This window comes from Gigantopelta aegis, chromosome 7 (assembly GCF_016097555.1).
Source record: "Gigantopelta aegis isolate Gae_Host chromosome 7, Gae_host_genome, whole genome shotgun sequence".
NCBI classification, from domain to species: domain Eukaryota; kingdom Metazoa; phylum Mollusca; class Gastropoda; order Neomphalida; family Peltospiridae; genus Gigantopelta; species Gigantopelta aegis.
In genome coordinates, this window is record NC_054705.1 from 45,295,507 (window position 1) to 45,315,376 (window position 19,870).

General features: G+C 36.9%; 1 protein-coding gene across 1 annotated transcript in view; it reads left to right on the plus strand.

The window, feature by feature from the left end:
* The window catches only part of LOC121376749 (phosphatidylserine synthase-like), an 81,693-nt gene extending 62,042 nt beyond the window's left edge, over positions 1–19,651 (plus strand). Inside the window, exons 8-13 of the mRNA XM_041504517.1 lie at positions 8,450–8,531; positions 12,906–13,018; positions 14,043–14,108; positions 16,729–16,828; positions 17,491–17,550; positions 18,155–19,651. Coding sequence (XP_041360451.1) covers positions 8,450–8,531; positions 12,906–13,018; positions 14,043–14,108; positions 16,729–16,828; positions 17,491–17,550; positions 18,155–18,322 — 589 coding nt within the window. The 3' untranslated portion in view covers positions 18,323–19,651. The remainder of the gene's footprint in view (positions 1–8,449; positions 8,532–12,905; positions 13,019–14,042; positions 14,109–16,728; positions 16,829–17,490; positions 17,551–18,154) is intronic.
* Positions 19,652–19,870: the final 219 nt, after the last annotated feature.

The window sequence follows — 19,870 nt, forward strand, 5'->3', positions numbered from 1 at the left end:
ATTTTAAAAATGTACTAGCCACAATTAAAAATTCACTAGCCATCCTTTACTTTAAGTAAATACAATTTTACTAAATTATAGTAATAATCAGATATGTCACCTAAAGGTGGAGATAAAGCTTTAAAACACTAACATTGGGGGCTTGGGTTGGGGGCAAGATGTTCATATTTACAAAATTGACTTAACTGCAGCATTTGACTTCTTCTTTTTTTCACTAGCCATCGGGCATGGTAATAGTAGTTATTTACTAGCCCAACATTGAATATCACTAGCCTTGGGAGTGGGGCTGTCGTAATATAGAAGCCAGTACTGAAATGTGAACACCAGTACCTACCAGTGTGATGGTTAAACACGGCCCCGCTCCCTTATTGTGTTTGCTAATCCTTGACTATATTCGAATACCAGATGTCATACTTTCAGTTTAGACATTTTTATACTGCCTAGATTTGAACGCGGAGGCCTTTTACATACTTAAAACTCTTCCATTAAAACAAAAATATCACATTACAGTCCATTTGCTTTGAAAGTCTTTTTTTTTAAAGGTCATCAGGTAACAACTGATATTATTTCTCATTAAATCTTCATGTGAATTGTGATTTCGTGCTTGCTCAAGACATTTCATTTAATCACTGAGTACAGTCAAGCCACTGTAAACCAGACAAACATGGTACCAAGTAAAATGTCCAATTATAAGAGGTGATTCTGGTTTACAGAGTGTCCGGTATTGAGGTGATTCTCGTTTACTGCGTGTCCAGTATTGCGGTGATTCTGGTTTACTGAGTGTCCAGTATTGAGGTGTTTCTGGTTTATTGACTATCCGGTATTGAGGTGTTTCTAGTTTACTGAGTATTCGGTATTGAGGTGTTTCTGGTTTATTGACTATCCGGTATTGAGGTGATTCTGGTTTACTTGAGTGTCCAGTATTGAGGTGATTCTGGTTTACCGAGTGTCTGATATTGAGGTGATTCTGGTTTACTGAGTGTCCGGTATTGAGGTGATTCTGGTTTACTGACTGTCCAGTATTGAGGTGATTCTGGTTTACTGAGTGTCTGGTATTGAGGTGATTCTGGTTTACTGAGTGTCAGGTATTGAGGCGATTCTGGTATTCACGCATGGTATTGTTCCATTTTGACGAAAGTGGGTCTAAGCAACCCATAAATGAATTAAAATCCACTGTCATTGACACTGTCGACTAGTTCTAATGGCGAAACATGCTTACATTTGCACGTAAATTAGGGCGAAAGCGAAAGGTCTGCTAAGTGCCCATAACTTGCTTTTTCACAAAGCGCTTCATTTGCACGCTTTGCACGTGTATTCCATGTTCCCAATGCTGAATTTCCGTATAATTTGAGCTTGCGTTCGTGTACGGTGCACACTCCAAATTCGACAATGGTACGACTTCAACTGACTATCGAAGATCGAGGAAGGGCTATTGCTTGGCTTCAGGATGGCAATACGCAAAGAAATGTTGCTCTGAGATTTGGTGTCAGTCAGAGTGTCGTTGGCCGGCTGTGGCAACGGTACCAAGCAACGAATTCTGTTCGAAATCGTACACGTTCGGGAAGACCCCGAAGCACTACAAATAGAGAGGACCGCTACATCACCAATATGGCTCTACGTCAACGCACAACCACTGCACGCCGATTACGTGACAATCTGCGGACTGCGACTGGAACTCGAGTGTCTGATCAAACCATACGCAATCGTCTGAGAGCCAATAATCTACGTTGCCGTCACCAGGCTGTTCGACCACCACTCCTACCACGTCACAGAACGGCCAGACGTCACTGGTGCACGCTTCAACTGCGGTGGCAACGTGTTCAGTGGGGTCGAGTGATGTTCACTGATGAGTCCAGGTTTAGTCTCCAGTTCAATGACGGTCGGGTTCGTGTCTACAGACATCCTGGGGAGCGCTTCGCTGACGTTAACGTTAGACAATGTCACTGGTTCGGTGGTGGCAGCGTCATGGTGTGGGGCGGCATCTCTATCCACCACAGGACCCCCCATCTATGTGGTGGATGGCATTCTGAATGGAATGCGCTATCTGAATGAGATTATCCGGCCGTTGGTTCTCCCAGGCCTTCAGCAGATTGGCGGCGGGACAGTTCTGCAGGATGACAATGCCAGACCCCACCGCGCCAGGGTGGTAACAGACTTTCTCAGACAACAAGGTATCGCCAGGATGGATTGGCCAGCATATTCGCCTGACTTGGCCCCAATAGAGAACGCCTGGGACAAATTAGGCAGGAGAGTTCGGGATAACCATGCCCCTCCGGCCAACCTTCATGATCTGGGTCAACTTCGTATGGCAGAGTGGCAGGCCATTCCCCAAGAGTTCTTCAGACGTCTGATCAACAGCATGAGGCAACGATGTGTCGATTGTATTCGCGCCAGGGGTGGATTCACACACTATTAAACGAATGTTCTAATGTGTAAAATTCATGTTTGACAACCTTCAACTTTGACAGCATGTCATGTGACTTTCTTGTATACAGTGATGTTTATTTGTGGGTTTTTGTAAATATGGAACAATAAATTAAATTTTTGGTGTAGTTTACATCATCAATCTAATACACTCTGAAACTTATTTGGTTATAAATTTTTGACCCTTAAATTCTTTTGAGTAGTATATATAAAAATCTTTCCAAAACATGTTTTTTAATTGCTTTCTTTTTATATTCAAATAATAATCTCCATTTATTACAAGGTCTCTATTGGATAAGTTAGTAGTAGATTCAAACAGTTTAATCCATTTTGAGTTATCTAAAAATAGTCTCCTTAGCCATGAAGCTTTTAAAGCCATCATGAAATTATATATATTTAACATTTGTAATCCACCATCTTTGAATTCTTGAGCTAATAAGACTTGTACTATTTTATCGGGTTTATTTTGCCGATTGAATTTATGAAATAATCTATTCAAATTGTCAACTTCTTTTTTGGATGGGTTTGATAGTGCAGTTAGTAAATACACAATGTATGTAATTTTAGGTATTATTAGTGTTTTTAATATGGTTATTCTTCCTAAGACAGTTAACTTCCTTATTAACCATAGTTTTATTAATTTTTATGGGGTAATTCACTTTAACAATTAATTGTAAATTTACTGTAAACGTTATTCTGAGCATCTTACATTCTGTTGTATTCCATTCCAATTTCCATCTTGAATGGTGATAAACATCTTTTGAGGGTTTTTTACTGCCTATCCAAATAGCTTTTGATTTTGTATAATTTATTTTTAATGTTGATACTGTGGTATAATATTCTAATATTGTTAAAGTATTAAACAAAGATCCAGGAGTTCCGTCCAATATAAAAGTTGTATCGTCTGCGTATTGGGATATTAAATATTGTTCACCATCGATTGTTATTCCATTTATGTTTTCGTTATTTTTTTATTAATATAGCTAGAATTTCAGTGCAAATAATAAAAATATAAGGAGAAAGTAGATCGCCTTGTCTACATCCTCTTTCTAATTTAAATGTTTCTGACAGAAAGCCATTTTGAATCACCCTCGACATTTAATTATTATATAGTTTTAATCCAGTTTTTAATTGAGGCTTTGAAATTAAAAATATCTAATGATTTTTCAATAAATGCCCATGATACAGAGTCGAAAGCTTTTTCAAAATCTACCAAAAGCAGGAGACCTGGCCCCATGCTTATAAACCTTAAAGTCTAGACTTTAATAACGTCATGGCAATGCCATTCAAATAGCATTACGTTAAAGTCTGGACTTTATTAAAGTCTAGACTTTAATAACGTCATGGCAACGCCATTCAAATAGCATTACGTTAAAGTCTGGACTTTATTAAAGTCTAGACTTTAATAACGTCATGGCAACGCCATTCAAATAGCATTACGTTAAAGTCTGGACTTTATTAAAGTCTAGACTTTAAGTTTTATAAGCATGGGCCCTAGACTATCGTGGACGTCTGTGTAGTGCATGATATCTTATATTAATTGAATGTTTTCACCAATATATCTCCCTTTAATGAAACCAGTTTGATCGTTACTTATTATTTTATCTAGCACTGGGTTTTTTTCTATTGGCAATACAGCCTGAAGCTACATGTAGTTTATAAATACATTTAAGCAATGTTAAAGGCCTCCAATTTAAAAAAAACTGTTTCGGCTTATTTGGTTTGGGAATACAGGTAATGATACCCATCTTTTGAACTTCAGACATTTCTTTGACAATATAACTATAATTTATTGATCTAATGATAAAATAATCTAAATCAATCCAAAAGAACTTGAAGAATTCAGCAGTGAATCCATCAGACCCAGGGCTTTTTTCATTTTTCATATTTAAAAAAAATGATAGCACTTCTGAATATTTTATTTCTCCTTCCAGTGCATTTCTCGATTTCATATTGCAGAAGTATTTCGTTGGCTTTTCTCCCTCTTCAACCCATTTCGCTCTTGATCTTATATAATGTCCCTTTAATTTTTCTTCTCTTAATTTCTCTAGTTGTAGTTTTTTTTCTTCTATTATATTTATATTAGTCATTTCTTCGTTGCATTCTAATATTCTAATTTTGCCACATATTTGTTTTTCTAATTCATTTTGTTTCTTTTCTCTGTAAGAAGAATATGAACTCATTTTGCCTCTTATTTCCATTAACAAAAACACTTTGGTAAGTGGTATAGTTAAACTGGTATAACTAAAGCAGTTTAAAATGTGTTTTTTCTAGAAAGACATTTTTGGGTATGGCACTATGAAATTGAATATTTAATTTCATAATTATTTAATAATATGAGTTCTGAATGCAACCACAGTCAATAGTTGGCATGAGGGGCCTCCCCCAGAAAGAAAATGCTTTAGGTTTAGGGTTAGGGTTAAGAAAATCATACAATAATGATAAAAGAGTCATTACGGTAATTTTGTCAAAAGGTCAACTTAAATTTTTTTTTAAAAATCTGCAAAACAATTTGGGTATGGTGCCATACCCATTTTACCCTATGGTAAAAATTCTGGTAAGTAGTGTAGTTAAACTGTTATAACTACGTAAAACAGTTTAAAATGTAGGTGTGAAAGTGATCTTTTCACTATACAGGTATAACTAAACTGGTATAACAAAAACACTTCGGTATGTGGTTTAGCTAAACTGGCGTAACTAAAACAGTTTAAAATGTAGGTGTGAATGCGATTTTTTCACTATACCGGTATAACTAAACTGGTATAACAAAAACTCTTCGTTATGTGGTTCAGTTAAACTGGTATAACTAAAACAGTTTAAATGTAAGTGTGAGCGTAACTTGTTTGAAGTTTTAACTAATATAAGACTGAAGTGACAGTGATGTCACAGCCAGAATAAGCAAGAAATCTGCATTAGCAATGGCCAAACAGTCCATTGTTGTTTTAAAGTCTTGCGCAAGTGAGGATAACCACACTTCTGCCTATACTGGTGTACCTATTACCAAGGAACATTTTGTTTAAAAAAATTGATTAGCGATATTTCTAGTCAATTGAAAATTGATTAGCAACAACTGTTTAATGTTTTAAAATTGTGTAGCGATGTTTGAAAATTGCGAATCGTGATGCGATACTGAACAAAACGTGCCCTGATTACAAGTGTGAACACTTGTCATTTGCAACCTAAAGAGTTTTAAGCTAAACCAGTATAGTTTAACCAGTTTAACTGGTGGGAGTGTGAACACAGCTTATGATACCAGTTGCCTCTCGGACAGCTATATAATAGTATAGATTACAACAGACCCTTGTCAAACGGTGAATGGAATCCCACATCGCTAGATTCACTTTAAAAAAAACAAAATATTCTCTGAAATGTCAAATTTTGTCGGAAAATTGTGGGTGTTTTTGCCATTCGAAACTCCTTGACCAATTCCTATGAGACACCAGACTTTATCACCCAATCTTGATTCTCTTTTGGCGTCGTTAAATGAAACATTTCCTGATTCGCTTTCGCACGAGGCCAGACATGTTCAGCCACTTGCTGTTGATCAGTCAGGCACAGTTCAGTTTTATTACCGTAATGTCCCCCCAAAATACAGTTTTTTCATCTTCATTGTTGACAGTGTTTGTGCCAGAATTGTTTTTGGGTATGGCACTGTGGAATTAAATGCAACCACAGTCAACAGGGGGTGGGGGGGAGGGGGGGGCGGGATGGGCTCCCCAGAAAGAAAAGTGGTTCAGTTTAGGGTTAGGGTTAAGAAAAATCAAACAGTAATGATAAGAGTAATTAATTTTGTCAAAATGTTAACTTAAAACAATTTAAATCTACCAAAACATTTGGGTATGGTGCCATATCGGTTTTACCCTCTGGCACAAACCCTGAAGTTGTATAAGATTAACAAATTAATGAACAATTAATAAACACTATTGTATTAAAACTTTTAATGAATGACATTGCTGAATCGGTGAATGACATTTGTAGTAAAAGTTGTGGATGTTACTGACCGTGACATTAATTATGAATGAAAAAAATAGTCCCGTTATACTAATAAGGTCGCTGTCCAACCAATCGAAATTGACTCTGTTCCCTGTTGACGAATCAAAATACAGTTTGTAATACGCACCTGGTGGTGCGTACGAAATTTGTACAACACTGCTATATCTTTACCAGGAGGGTAATAAAATAGAATATTCAACTGTTTTGCTATAATTTCATTACCAGAAGTCATAATATTCAGTGATGAGACTATAAATGGTGCCATTGAATCAGTTAGGATTCCCTATACACATAATATCACTCCAACACGTTTTTAATAGTTAATCGTTCCAAAACTAAACCTTTTTAAATCAATAATGTATTTTAATACAAAGTTATTAAAAAACCCCAAATCCTTATATTATTTTTTTCAATTTTTTTTTTTAGCAATACGAAACCATGTAGCTACAGGTAGTTGATATGTATGACAATACGAAACCATGTAGCTACAGGTAGTTGATATGTATGACAATAAGAAACCATGTAGCTACAGGTAGTTGATATGTATGACAATACGAAACCATGTAGCTACAGGTAGTTGATATGTATGACAATACGAAACCATGTAGCTACAGGTAGTTGATATGTATGACAATAGTTAAATGAAACAAAACTGAATTACATGTATATAAAAGTACGATTACTGTAGAAGTGCCACGAACAAAAGCTTTAATGAATCTTAAGTGATTATACTATTTTGACATAAAATAATTTTAGTCTGTTCTGAAATAATATCTTTTATATAATATTATATGTTGTTGTATTTTATGTCAGTTGATATATTACACCAGCAGACCCATAGGAACAATATCTGGTGGGGGTGGGGGTGGCACAATCTCATTTGGAGTAGGGCACACTCTCTAGTGGTAGGATACAAGCCATATTTTTATCTTCATTTATATGGAGTAGAACACACACACACCCACACACACACACACACACACACACACACACACACACACACACACACACACACACACACACACACACACACGTCATCATTTGAAGAAGCAGAGGCCTTTTGTTCACTGTTTTATTGGAATGTAAACATATATACGTCATTCAATACATGTTTGAAAAAAGGAAGAAAAATCAGGGCTATCCTATTTGTGAGGGGCAACCTTAATGTAAGCCCCTACCAAACAATCAAAATCCTTAAAATTGACTACTGTAGTATATCTTTTCTTTTAACTGGACATGATACAGAGCTGTAACGATACGGGAGGTCGCGATACGATACGTATCCCGATACTTGGGTCGCCATACGATACATATCGTGATACTTAACTTTTCATATCAATCATCAATAATTAAACTGTTTATTTGAAAGTTTATGAAACATTGATAACCTTAATCAAAATTTAAGACATGACACAAGCCGTCTTACAGGACAGTTTTTATTGTCACCTGACAGTAAAATAAAATTACATTTTCATTGCTCTACTGTGCATGTTTGCAAGTTCGTATGTTTCTGCTTCAACTTTTATACCAAAAATTATTAAAACTTGTATTGCGATACAATACTGTATCGCTGTATCGTTACAGCTCTAACAGGATATGCGATGGCTCGATTCTTACTCGACAGAATTATAACTGCAGTTTGTGTTTCTGTAATTCAGATACATGTATGTTTACGGTAGTAATGCAGGGCTTCTAGATTATGGTAACCCCACTCCCATGGCTAGTGATATTCAATATTGGGCTAGTAAATAACTACCATTGCCATGCCCGATGGCTAGTGAAAAAAAAAGAATTGTCAAATGCTGCATTTAAGTAAATTTTGTAAATATGAATATCCTTCTTTAGACGACATTAGTAAAATTGTATTAACTTAAAAGTAAAGTAGGGCTAGTGAATTTTTAATCGTGGCTAGTAAATATTCAAAATCACTGATCCCATGGCTAGTGAATTTTATAAACTTTCTAGAAGCCCTGAGTAATGCAGATGTGCTACATGTTCAGTAACTCACAAAATATGTCTTTTCTTCTTCCAGCTGGACTCATGTACGCTGGCTCGATCCGAACTCTACGTACATGAGAATTATTGCAGTGTGGATCCTCATTGTGTTCTGGCAGGTCAGTGAAACACTTTTTTTAGACTGGTTTTATGTTAATGTTTTAACTGTTGAAATCCCCATTTTATGTTGGTTCCAACTTTTTATCATTCAGGGGTGGGAATTCTCCTTGGATCGGCTGTTTTCCTCTTATGGAACATTGCATTTCCTCGCATTTTAATCGTCCTTATTCCTCCAAAATGTGTCAGATGGCACAGATTTTAACCTAGGATTTCAAGAATTTCCGGGACCCCTCTAGATTTCCTCTTTTTTACAGTTTACCAATTCCCACACCTGATCATTTGAAGTTCATATTTTTTCTCTTTTCTTCGTTTTAATTGTTTAAGGTTCATTCTGTTTCCCTATTATACCTTTTTTCACCACACCCCACCCCTCTTTTCCCCCTCCATTCCACCATTCCAATTTACTCTTTGAGGTGCCTATATTTTTCTCTTCCATTTTTACTTTTCGACCTTTAAGGTACATTTTTATTTCCTGTTCTATCTCTTTACCCTTTGAGTTATCTATCCCCACTATCATTTCACATTTTTATTTCCTGTTCTATCTCTTTACCCTTTGAGTTATCTATCCCCACTATCATTTCACATTTTTATTTCCTGTTCTATCTCTTTACCCTTTGAGTTATCTATCCCCACTATCATTTCACATTTTCTTTTTACACTCTCACTTTTGAATCCTGTCTGTGGGATGGTGCATATAAAAGATCCCTTGCTACTAACTGACAAATGTAGCAGGTTTCGTCCCTTAGACTATATGTCAAAATTACCAAATGTTTGACATTGAATGGCTGATGATTAATAAATCAATGTGCTCTAGTGCTGTCATTAAATAAAACAAACGTAACAAAACAAACGTAACAAAACAAACGTAACTCTGACTTTTGAGATGTTTTTTTTTTCTTCCTGTTCCATCTTTCCTTTTTACGTTTGAGTTGCAAAGTACTATTGATTAACTATTGTATAGACTGGATCTATACCTCAGTTGGTAGAGCGCTTGTCTGAAGTGCATGGGTCACAGGATCAAACCACCTCGATGGACCCATTCTCTGACTAGATATTTCCCCATCCCAAGCAGTGCCCAACGTCTGTTATATCAAAGACAGTGGTATGTGCTTTCCTGTTTTTGGAAAATTGCATATAAAAAATCCCTTGCTGCTTATGGTAAAGTGCCCACTTGATGCGCAGTCGGTTTAGAATTGATCCTGATGGTGGGCCATTGGGCTATTTCTCGTTTTAGCCAATGCACTGCGGCTAATATATCAAAGGCCATGGTATGTGCTATCTTGTCTGTGGGATGGTGCATATAAAAGATCCCTTGCTACTAATGGAAAAATTTAACAGGTTTCCTCTCTTAACCTTTAGACTACTGGATTAATTTTTAACAAAAACCACGTTGAGTGGGTACAAGTTTGTAATTTTTACTCACATATATTCAGCTAAATGTTTTATAAATACATGAAATAAAGTTCATATATTAATCGGTAAGTATTATTTTTGTGTTTTTTTTTGCAATTTTTATTATTTTTAGATCAGCTAACGGTGATTAAAATTAGGCAAAAAATCTAAAAAGTTGCGTTTACTTATGGGCATTTGTGGCCAGCTGTCCAGTATTTATGTCCATTATTCCCGATAACAGTGGTTTTCTGACCAGAATTTTTTTTTAAACCCTAACTACGATTCATATTGCAATATTTGGTAATTTTTGTTGTTGGTAAAACGATCAAATTTATTATCAAATTAGCTGTCACAATCAGCTATCGATCCCTGAAAATGACCGCGACGTGCCGCCATTGTTGTTAAGCGAAAATACTTGCCGAAAACCACTTTTTGAACTCAAAATTTCAAGGTATTTTCAATTGAAAAAATCAAAACAAAAGCCACCATTTTGAAAAAAAATCTTTTTTCTTTATTATATTTCCGTTTCCGGTGAGTGTCGTGTGCAAAACGGCGGGAAATATGAATTGGGGAATGCACTGTATACAGTGTACAGTATGTCGATTGACGTGACGTCGGGCGAGATATCTCGCCTGCAGTACTCAGAAGGTTAAACTATATGTGAAAATTACCAAATGTTTGACATCCAATAGCTGATGATTAATAAATCAATGTGCTCTAGTGGTGTCGTTAAACAAAACAAACAAACTTATGGGAAAATGTAAATGGTTTCCTCTAAGACTACATGTGAAAAACACGAAAAAACCCACGAAAATTACCAAATGTTTGAGGTCTCGTTAAACAAACAAATGTAAACTGATGGTGAGTGTGTTCAGCATTGTGATTGGTAATGTGATTGGTAAATCACATTCTTTTTCCGGGATCAAATGAAAACAACACCCGGGTAGCTAATGACATCATTAGAAAGTGACATCATTATCAATTGGAACAGGCCAAGTTGACGGTTCAAGGGTCTATAGTTAAATTGTAGCCAGTAGGGTCTCCACGAGTACTCAAGTATTTGGACACGGGTCGAGTCTAGCAAGACTCCAGTCCGTTCACAGGACTCAAGTACCCGTGCAAGGAAGAACACTCTCATTTAATTATAGTTTAAATGTCATGTTGCCATATGGTTGCCGCCGGTTACATTATAGGTTACATTATAGGGCTGTGAGACCACTGGTATCCCCAAACAATAACGTCAGATATGTTACAGTAATGTTATAACTTATATAATAATTTGTAAGTATAGCATTTATCACTGTTTGTATTAGGGGTTTCTGTTTGGGGGTACCTGTGTGTGAGACATGGAGGGAAAACAAAAGTGGAATGAGTGGAATGCAGTAGTTTTATTATTATAAAAAATAAACTAGTTTATTATTCATTCATTGGCATGATTTGGCATCCATGTTTAGCGCTGGAATTAAGATGCATATTGCTAATTTACTTTATTCCTTAGTCTCATTATCATCTAGTGTAAGTGTCAGGTACTCTGGTCTGGGTCGAATTTGACCCTCGAGTATTCGAGTCTTAATATGTTTGACTTGTGGAGGCCCTATTATGGGTTGTTTTTTTTCTCAAGAAATACCAAATATACAATTAGTTCTGTAGAAATACGATTCACTTTAGAATGGACATGTGGTTATCTCCTAATTTGATGCTCACAAATCTTGCGGGATTAAATAGACAATAACACCCGCATATCTAAAAAATCCATATGATTATCTCTTAATTTGATGCCCGCAAAGGTTTCATTTTTAATGTCACGCTAACGCCTTCAGTCAAAAAACACATTTGCTAGATCAGATGCACAATAACACCTGCAAATCTAAAAAGTCCATATGGTTATCTCCTAATTATTCTTTCCTGACCTCAAGTAATCTAAACCGATCACTTGAGACTCCTCGGTGTAATCATTAGCCAGGGAATGCTGCAAAGTGATTATTTATTTAAATCCTCTTTAAGTTGTCGCTCAGATTAACATTATGCTAACAGATTACTTCTACGCGATGGATGTGAATACACACATAACTTTGCTTTATTAGGAATATTCTCCAACCAATTAACATTAATAAATAAAATCTAAGGCATTATTTTCACCGTGTCTCGGCATTTACGAGCTATGGTACATCTTTTTTTCCCATTTGTTTTTTTTTCCTTTTTAAAAATACATTATTATATGCAACCTAATACTAAATGTGATATTTATCTTATGACTTTCCCAATATATCCGTGTCAAAAAAACCCTTTGATATTTTGCATTATTAACCCAGTTAATAATGTTTTGCTGTCAATAGGCAATTTATTTACAAGTGAAGACGACATTGACACATGAGATTTAGTTACCGTAGTCAAACTAACTTTGTGCTATTAGCGAAGACGTTACAGGGGCCTAGCTTGGGATTTTCAGGTGGTATGCAGAGGTATGCGTACCTGTGTATATGAAAGCTAGGCCCCTGCATTATATTACCGATGGAGGCGATATTAGAAATGTGATTTACTAAATATTTAATTAAAATATTATTTTAGAAGTGTTATTGGATAAATAGAATTTGCTACTCATGTTTTTTAATATGTAAAATATCAACCTCGTCCAGTCACTTGGTAGACTTGGTTGATATTTTCCCTATTAAAAACACTTGGTAGACTTGGTTGATATTTTCCCTATTAAAAACACTTGGTAGACTTGGTTGATATTTTCCCTATTAAAACACTTGGTAGACTTGGTTGATATTTTCCCTATTAAAAACACTTGGTAGACTTGGTTGATATTTTCCCTATTAAAAACACTTGGTAGACTTGGTTGATATTTTCCCTATTAAAAAACACCGTCAAGATACCGGATCCTGACTAAACTGGATACATATTCAGTCCCCGATGTTATCTGGTTTAGAAGGTTTAACTGTAGATGTTTTTAATTAATCGTGTATTTATCATTTCAGATTTCAGAACTGAACACGTTCTTCCTGAAGCACATCTTCTACGTGCCACCGCCACATATAATCAACGTGTGGCGCCTCGCCCTGGTGTGTGCCATCTCTGCCCCCTCTATCAGGTCAGTGCCATCTCCGCCCCCTCTTATCAGGTCAGTGACTCTGCCCCCTCTATCAGGTCAGTGCCATCTCCACCCCCTCTATCAGGTCAGTGCCATCTCTGCCCCCTCTATCAGGTCAGTGCCATCTCCGCACCCTCTATCAGGTCAGTGCCATCTCTGCCCCCTCTATCAGGTCAGTGCCATCTCTGCCCCCTCTATCAGGTCAGTGCCATCTCTGCCCCCTCTATCAGGTCAGTGTCATCTCGCACATAAAGTTACTCCGCCCCCTCTATCAGCTTATTGACATCTCACACATAAAGTTACTTCGCCCCCTCTATTAGCTTATTGACATCTCACGCATAAAGTTACTCTGCCCCCTCTATCAGCTTATTGACATCTCACACATAAAGTTACTCTGCCCTTCTATCAACTTATTGACATTTCACACATAAAGTTACTCCGTCCCCATCAGCTTATTGACATCTCACACATAAAGTTAATCTGCCCCTCTATCAGCTTATTAACATCTCACACATAAAGTTACTCCGCCCCCATCAGCTTATTAACATCTCACACATAAAGTTACTCCGCCCCCTCTATCAGCTTATTGGCATCTCACACATAAAGTTACTCCACCCCCTCTATCAGCTTATTGACATCTCACACATAAAGTTACTACGCCCCCTCTATCAGCTTATTGACATCTCACACATAAAGTTACTCCGCCCCCCCCTATCAGCTTATTGACATCTCACACATAAAGTTACTCTGCCCCCTCTATCAGCGTATTGACATCTCACACATAAAGTTACTCCGCCCCCTCTATCAGCTTATTGACATCTCACACATAAAGTTACTCCGCCCCCTCTATCAGCTTATTCACATCTCACACCTAAAGTTACTCCGCCCCCTCTATCAGCTTATTGACCTGCTAGGTCTAAAAATTGGACAGCTTTTCGCTTGTCACAGGCTACTATTTCTAGTGTTCTAGTGGTGTCGTTAAACAAACTTTAATTAACTCTCTGTTTTGTTGTTGTGTTTTCAGACAGTACTACGTGTATGTAACGGATACCAGGTGCAAGAGAGTCGGCACGCAATGCTGGATCTACTGGTGAGTCGTACATCCCACCTTTACACCCCTAATGACTGCATCCTTCATTTACCCCCCCACCTCAATATACCCCCTTTACACCTTCATCCCACCTCAATATACCTCCAGTTTTAACTCCCATTCTCATGACTACATACTAAATTTTACCCTACCCGCTATATCCTCCATTTTACTTCTCATGTCACTCCTCATAAAGTTTTCTGGAGCACTGTAGTTTAAATGTGCTGGGGTGCTGTAGATTAAAATATTCTTGGGTGCTGTAGTTTAAAATGTGCTGGAGTGCTGAAGTTAAAAATGTGCTGGGGTGCTGTAGTTTAAAATACCCTTGGGTGCTGTAGTTTAAAATGTGCTGGGGTGCTGAAGTTAAAAATGTGCTGGAGTGCTGTAGTTTAAAATATCCTTGGGTGCTGTAGTTTAAAATGTGCTAGGGTGCTGTAGTTTAAAATGTGCTGGGGTGATGTAGTTAAAAATATGCTGGGGTGCTATAGTTTAAAACTTGCAGTTTAAAATGTGCTGGGGTGCTGTAGTTTAAAATGTCCTTGGGTGCTGTAGTTTAAAATGTGCTGGGGTGATATAGTTTAAAATGTGCTGGGGTGCTGTAGTTTAAAATATGCTGGGGTGATATAGTTTAAAATGTGCTGGGGTGTTGTAGTTTAAAATGTGCTGGGGTGCTGTAGTTTAAAATATCCTTGGGTGCTGTAGTTTAAAATGTGCTGGGGTGATATAGTTTAAAATGTGCTGGGGTGCTGTAGTTTAAAATATGCTGGGGTGATATAGTTTAAAATGTGCTGGGGTGCTGTAGTTTAAAATATCCTTGGGTGCTGTAGTTTAAAATGTGCTGGGGTGCAGAAGTTAAAAATGTGCTGGGGTGCTGTAGTTTAAAATATCCTTGGGTGCTGTAGTTAAAAATGTGCTGAGGTGCTGTAGTTAAAAATGTCCTTGGGTGCTGTAGTTAAAAATGTGCTGGGGTGCTGTAGTTTAAAATGTGCTGGAGTGATGTAGTTTAAAATGTGCTGGGGTGCTATAGTTTAAAATGCTGGGGTGATGTAGTTTAAAATGTGCTGGGGTGCTGTAGTTTAAAATGTGCTAGGGTGCTGTAGTTTAAAATGTGCTGGGGTGATGTAGTTAAAAATATGCTGGGGTGCTGTAGTTAAAAATATGCTGGGGTGCTATAGTTTAAAACTTGCAGTTTAAAATGTGCTGGGGTGCTGTAGTTTAAAATGCCCTTGGGTGCTGTAGTTTGAAATGTGCTGGGGTGCTGTAGTTTAAAATATGCTGGGGTGTCAGACACCAGATAGCTTTAGTGAAAAATGTGATGGGTTGCTGTAATTCAAAACATGTTGGGGTGGTGTAGTTTAAAATGTGCTGGGGTGGTGTAGTTTAAAATGTGCTGGGGTGCTATAGTTTAAAATGTGTTGGGGTGTCAGACACCAGATAGCTTTAGTAAAAAATGTACTGGGGTGCGGTAATTCAAAACATGTTGGGGTAGTGTAGTTAAAAATGTGCTGGGGTGCTGTAGTTTAAATGTGCTGTGGTGCTATAGTTCAAAATGTGCTGGGGTGATGTAGTTTAAAATGTGCTGGGGTGATGTAGTTTAAAATGTGCTGGGGTGCTGTAGTTTAAAATGTGCTGGGGTGCTGTAGTTTAAAATATGCTGGGGTGCTGTAGTTTAAAACTTGCAGTTTAAAATGTGCTGGGGTGATGTAGTTTAAAATGCCTTGGGTGCTGTAGTTTAAAATGTGCTGGGGTGCTGTAGTTTAAAATATGCTGGGGTGTCAGACACCAGATAGCTTTAGTAAAAAATGTGCTGGGTTGCTGTAATTCAAAACATGTTGGGGTGGTGTAGTTTAAAATGTGCTGGGGTGCTATAGTTTAAAATGTGTTGGGGTGTGAGACACCAGATAGCTTTAGTAAAAAATGTGCTGGGGTGCTGTAATTCAAAATATGTTGGGGTGGTGTAGTTAAAAATGTGCTGGGGTGCTGTAGTTTAAAATGTGCTGTGGTGCTATTGTTTAAAATGTGCTGGGGTGCTGTAGTTGTGCTGGGGTGTTATAGTTTAAAATGTGCTGGGTTGTTATAGTTTAAAATGTGCTGGGGTGCTGTAGTTGTGCTGGGGTGTTATAGTTTAAAACGTGCTGGGTTGTTATAGTTTAAAATGTGCTGGGGTGCTGTAGTTCAAAATGTGCTGGGTTGTTATAGTTTAAAATGTGCTGGGGTGCTGTAGTTCAAAATGTGCCGATGTGCTGTAGTTCAAAATGTGATGGGGTGCTGTAGTTTAAAATGTGCTGGGGTGCTGTAGTTCAAAATGTGCTGGGGTGCTGTAGTTTAAAATGTGCTGGGGTGTCAGACACCAGATAGCTTTAGTAAAAAATGTGTTGGGGTGCTGTAATTATTTTTCCTCTGTTTCAGTACTGTGACATCGTGTGTGTGTGAAGTTCTGCTGTAGTTAATATTATAATATCATGGTGTGTTGATAATCATTTATTATAATGTCCAGGTGTTTTAGTCATTTCTTTCCTCTGTTCCGTGACACTGACTGAAGGCATCGTGTGTGTGAAGTTCGGCTGTAGTTAATATTATAATGTCCTGGTGTGTTAATCATTTCTTTCCTCTGTTCCAGTGCCGTGACACTGACTGAAGGCATCGTGTGTGTGAAGTTTGGCACGGAACTCTTCCGTCAGACGGAGATCTTCTACGTCGTCCTGTGGCTCGTTATGCAGGTAACTTAGTCAAAAGAAGAAGTAACTTCAGAGTCAGGATTTAGCTCAGTCGGTTGAGTGCTCGCCTGAGGTGCTTGTGTCACAGGATCGAACCACCTCAGTGGATCCATTCAACTGATTGTTTTTTTTCTTCATCCAGTGCACCACAACTGATCAAAGGCTGTGGTATGGGAAAGTGCATATAAAAGTTCCCTTGCTACTAATGAAAAAATGTAGCGGATTTCCTCTCTGAGACTATGTCAGAGATACCAAATGTTTCACATCCAGTAGCCAATGATTAATTAATCAATGTGCTCTAGAGGTGTTGTTAAATAAACATACTTTAAATAACTTCAAAATAGAGAACTTTATTAAAAAACATTGACCAAAAAAAAAAAAAAATCCCGAAAGAAAAAGTGTTATACACGGTTTAATGTTCACTGGACACAAATAATTTGCTATATATTTATTAATATATTTATTGTAATATACATTTATTATGGCTTTTATTTTACTTTTCTTTAGAGCATGTCTCTCAATTATTGTGCCGTATATGTTGTGAATTAATTTTTCCAAGATCTGTTTTTGTATTCTGATAAAAGAAATGCTTTATTTGTCTGTTAAAGGAAGTTAAAATATGTTCTTAATAATCTTATGTATAAATTACATTTGGGTTTTTTCAGATGGCTAGCAGTTTCATCTGTATCTATCTCTGTGCTAAGTGTGGCAAGAACAAATGGAAGGTGAGATATAAAGAATAGTACATGAGTGGCCGTTAGATACCATTATATGACACGAGTGGCTGCCAGATGCCATTATGCGACACGGGTGGCCGCCAGATGCCATTATGCGACACGGGTGGCCGCCAGATGCCATTATGCGACACGGGTGGCCGCCAGATGCCATTATGCGACACGGGTGGCCGCCAGATGCCATTATGCGACACGGGTGGCCGCCAGATGCCATTATGCTACACGAGTCAGAATTACCAAAAGTTTGACATCCATTAGCCGATGATTAATTAATCAATGTGCTCCAGAGGTGTCGTTAAACAAGACAAAGTTTTGACTGTGTTTGCAAACAGATGGTCTATTATGGTTTTATAATTAGTTTAGCGATTAGCTTCATTTCTCATATATATTGGCTGAATACAAAAATAAATTCAGTTTTATGGGTGTGTTTTTTTCAGTTTGTCTATTACATCTTTTAGAACATAGAAGCTGAAGCTGATTGTATGATTATTTTAGCGTTTAGCTGAATACAAATTTGTTTTCAGTTTTATACCATTTAAAAAAAAAATTCTCTCTACTATGGCTTTATAACAATTTGTTTTTTTCCATCTTTCAGACCATAGAAGATGAAACACAGAGCATGGAACAAGAAACTGTCGGCGATTTCATCCCGAATAAAAACCAGTCGACCATGCCGTTCACTGGGGTGAACAAAGTGAACAAAGTGAATGGACACCCTGCACGCCACCGCAACAGAAAGCATATACCGAACGGCGCGACTTGATCAACAGGCAGCTTCGAGTTGCCGCTAGGATTGTAATATATAATCAGCACCGTCGTTGTTGTGTGTTGTCTCCCCTTTACAGCGTGAAAACGGCGTCAGCTTTTATGTTAAGTTTGATGTTTAAAGTTTCACTTTTTTTGCTCCATTTTGTCAAAAATTATAGATCGTGCATCAGTGAAGCTTGGTTTGTAGTTGGGTTTATGGATATTAGTCGCAATGTATGTGAAGAAATTTATTAATTAAAATTTTAATCGAATGTTTTTCAAAAAATATTTTTTGGTTAAAAGTTTTAAGTTAATTTTTTTATTATTAAATTTTTGTTTAATTTTTCATTTATTTCTTTTTATTTTTAATGTTTTTTGTTTAATTATTAATGGTTTTTTTAACATACATTAAAACGAACATCTATGAATGCAACTGTGAGAGACATCGAATAAGTTTATGGTTGGCAAGACATTTAATTCTGAGGTATTCCTATGTTGTTATGCCTCTCATGTTGTTGTGTTATGGGTAAAAAACCACAAAGTTTACGATGGCAGAAATTTAATTTGCTGTAACGATTGACAATGCAAAATCTGGTTTCTCACTTTATAACCCTAGTTGCAGGGATATTGATAAAACATGTTGGTGCTTGGTTACAAACCCCCACCCCCCAACAAAACCCATAACAACTACGATTGGTTTTAAAATCTTTGAGATAAAACCAGTATTGAGAATGATATTTTGCGACAGTTGATTCGAAACTTTTAAGTAACGCGAAGTCTGTGACGTGATTTTTACCCATGTAACCAATTGTTCAGTTATGTGAATAATATTTGTATGACCTAATCGATTGCCACAAACTTGCAATTGAAATTTATTGTCTCAAGTTTGCAACTTTTTAAAGTTAGGCTAGAGATGTTCGTAAAACCATTGTAGGCTATGACGTCACTACAGCATTGTAGGCTATGACGTCACTACAACATAAGCCTTGCAGATAGCCACCTATAGTCTATTCCATCCTATTAAGATGTCTTTTGTAAATAATTTCAGGTTGATTAATTAAAACAATTAAAAGTGTTTTGGAAATAACTAAAAATATAAGATTTTTGTGTTCAATTTACAAACCAGTAGGTTGAGAAATACATAAGCATAAGCCATAGTAACGTCATAGTTTACGATAGGTTTGTGATCTCATAGCACTAAGATAGCTTCAAAAATATATGAGCCCAAATTTGAATCTGTTAACTGTATAAGGCTGGCTTTCCATTAGTGCGTTTATCACTTTGCAGCTAGCCATCTATAGTCCATCCCATCCTCCTATAAAGATGTCTTTTGTAAATAATTTCAATTTGGTTTGACATGATAAAAACAGTAAAAGTGTTTTTGATATAACTAAAAATATAAGATTTTTGTGTTCAATTTGCAAAACAATTTTTCATAGATAATCATGGGTAAACAAACAAAATGATGTCATTTCATGGATTTCATTAATTAATTAAGCAAACATGTTTTTTTTTTGCAATCATGAGTAATTGTCCAAAAATATGTCATTTTATGGATTCACCA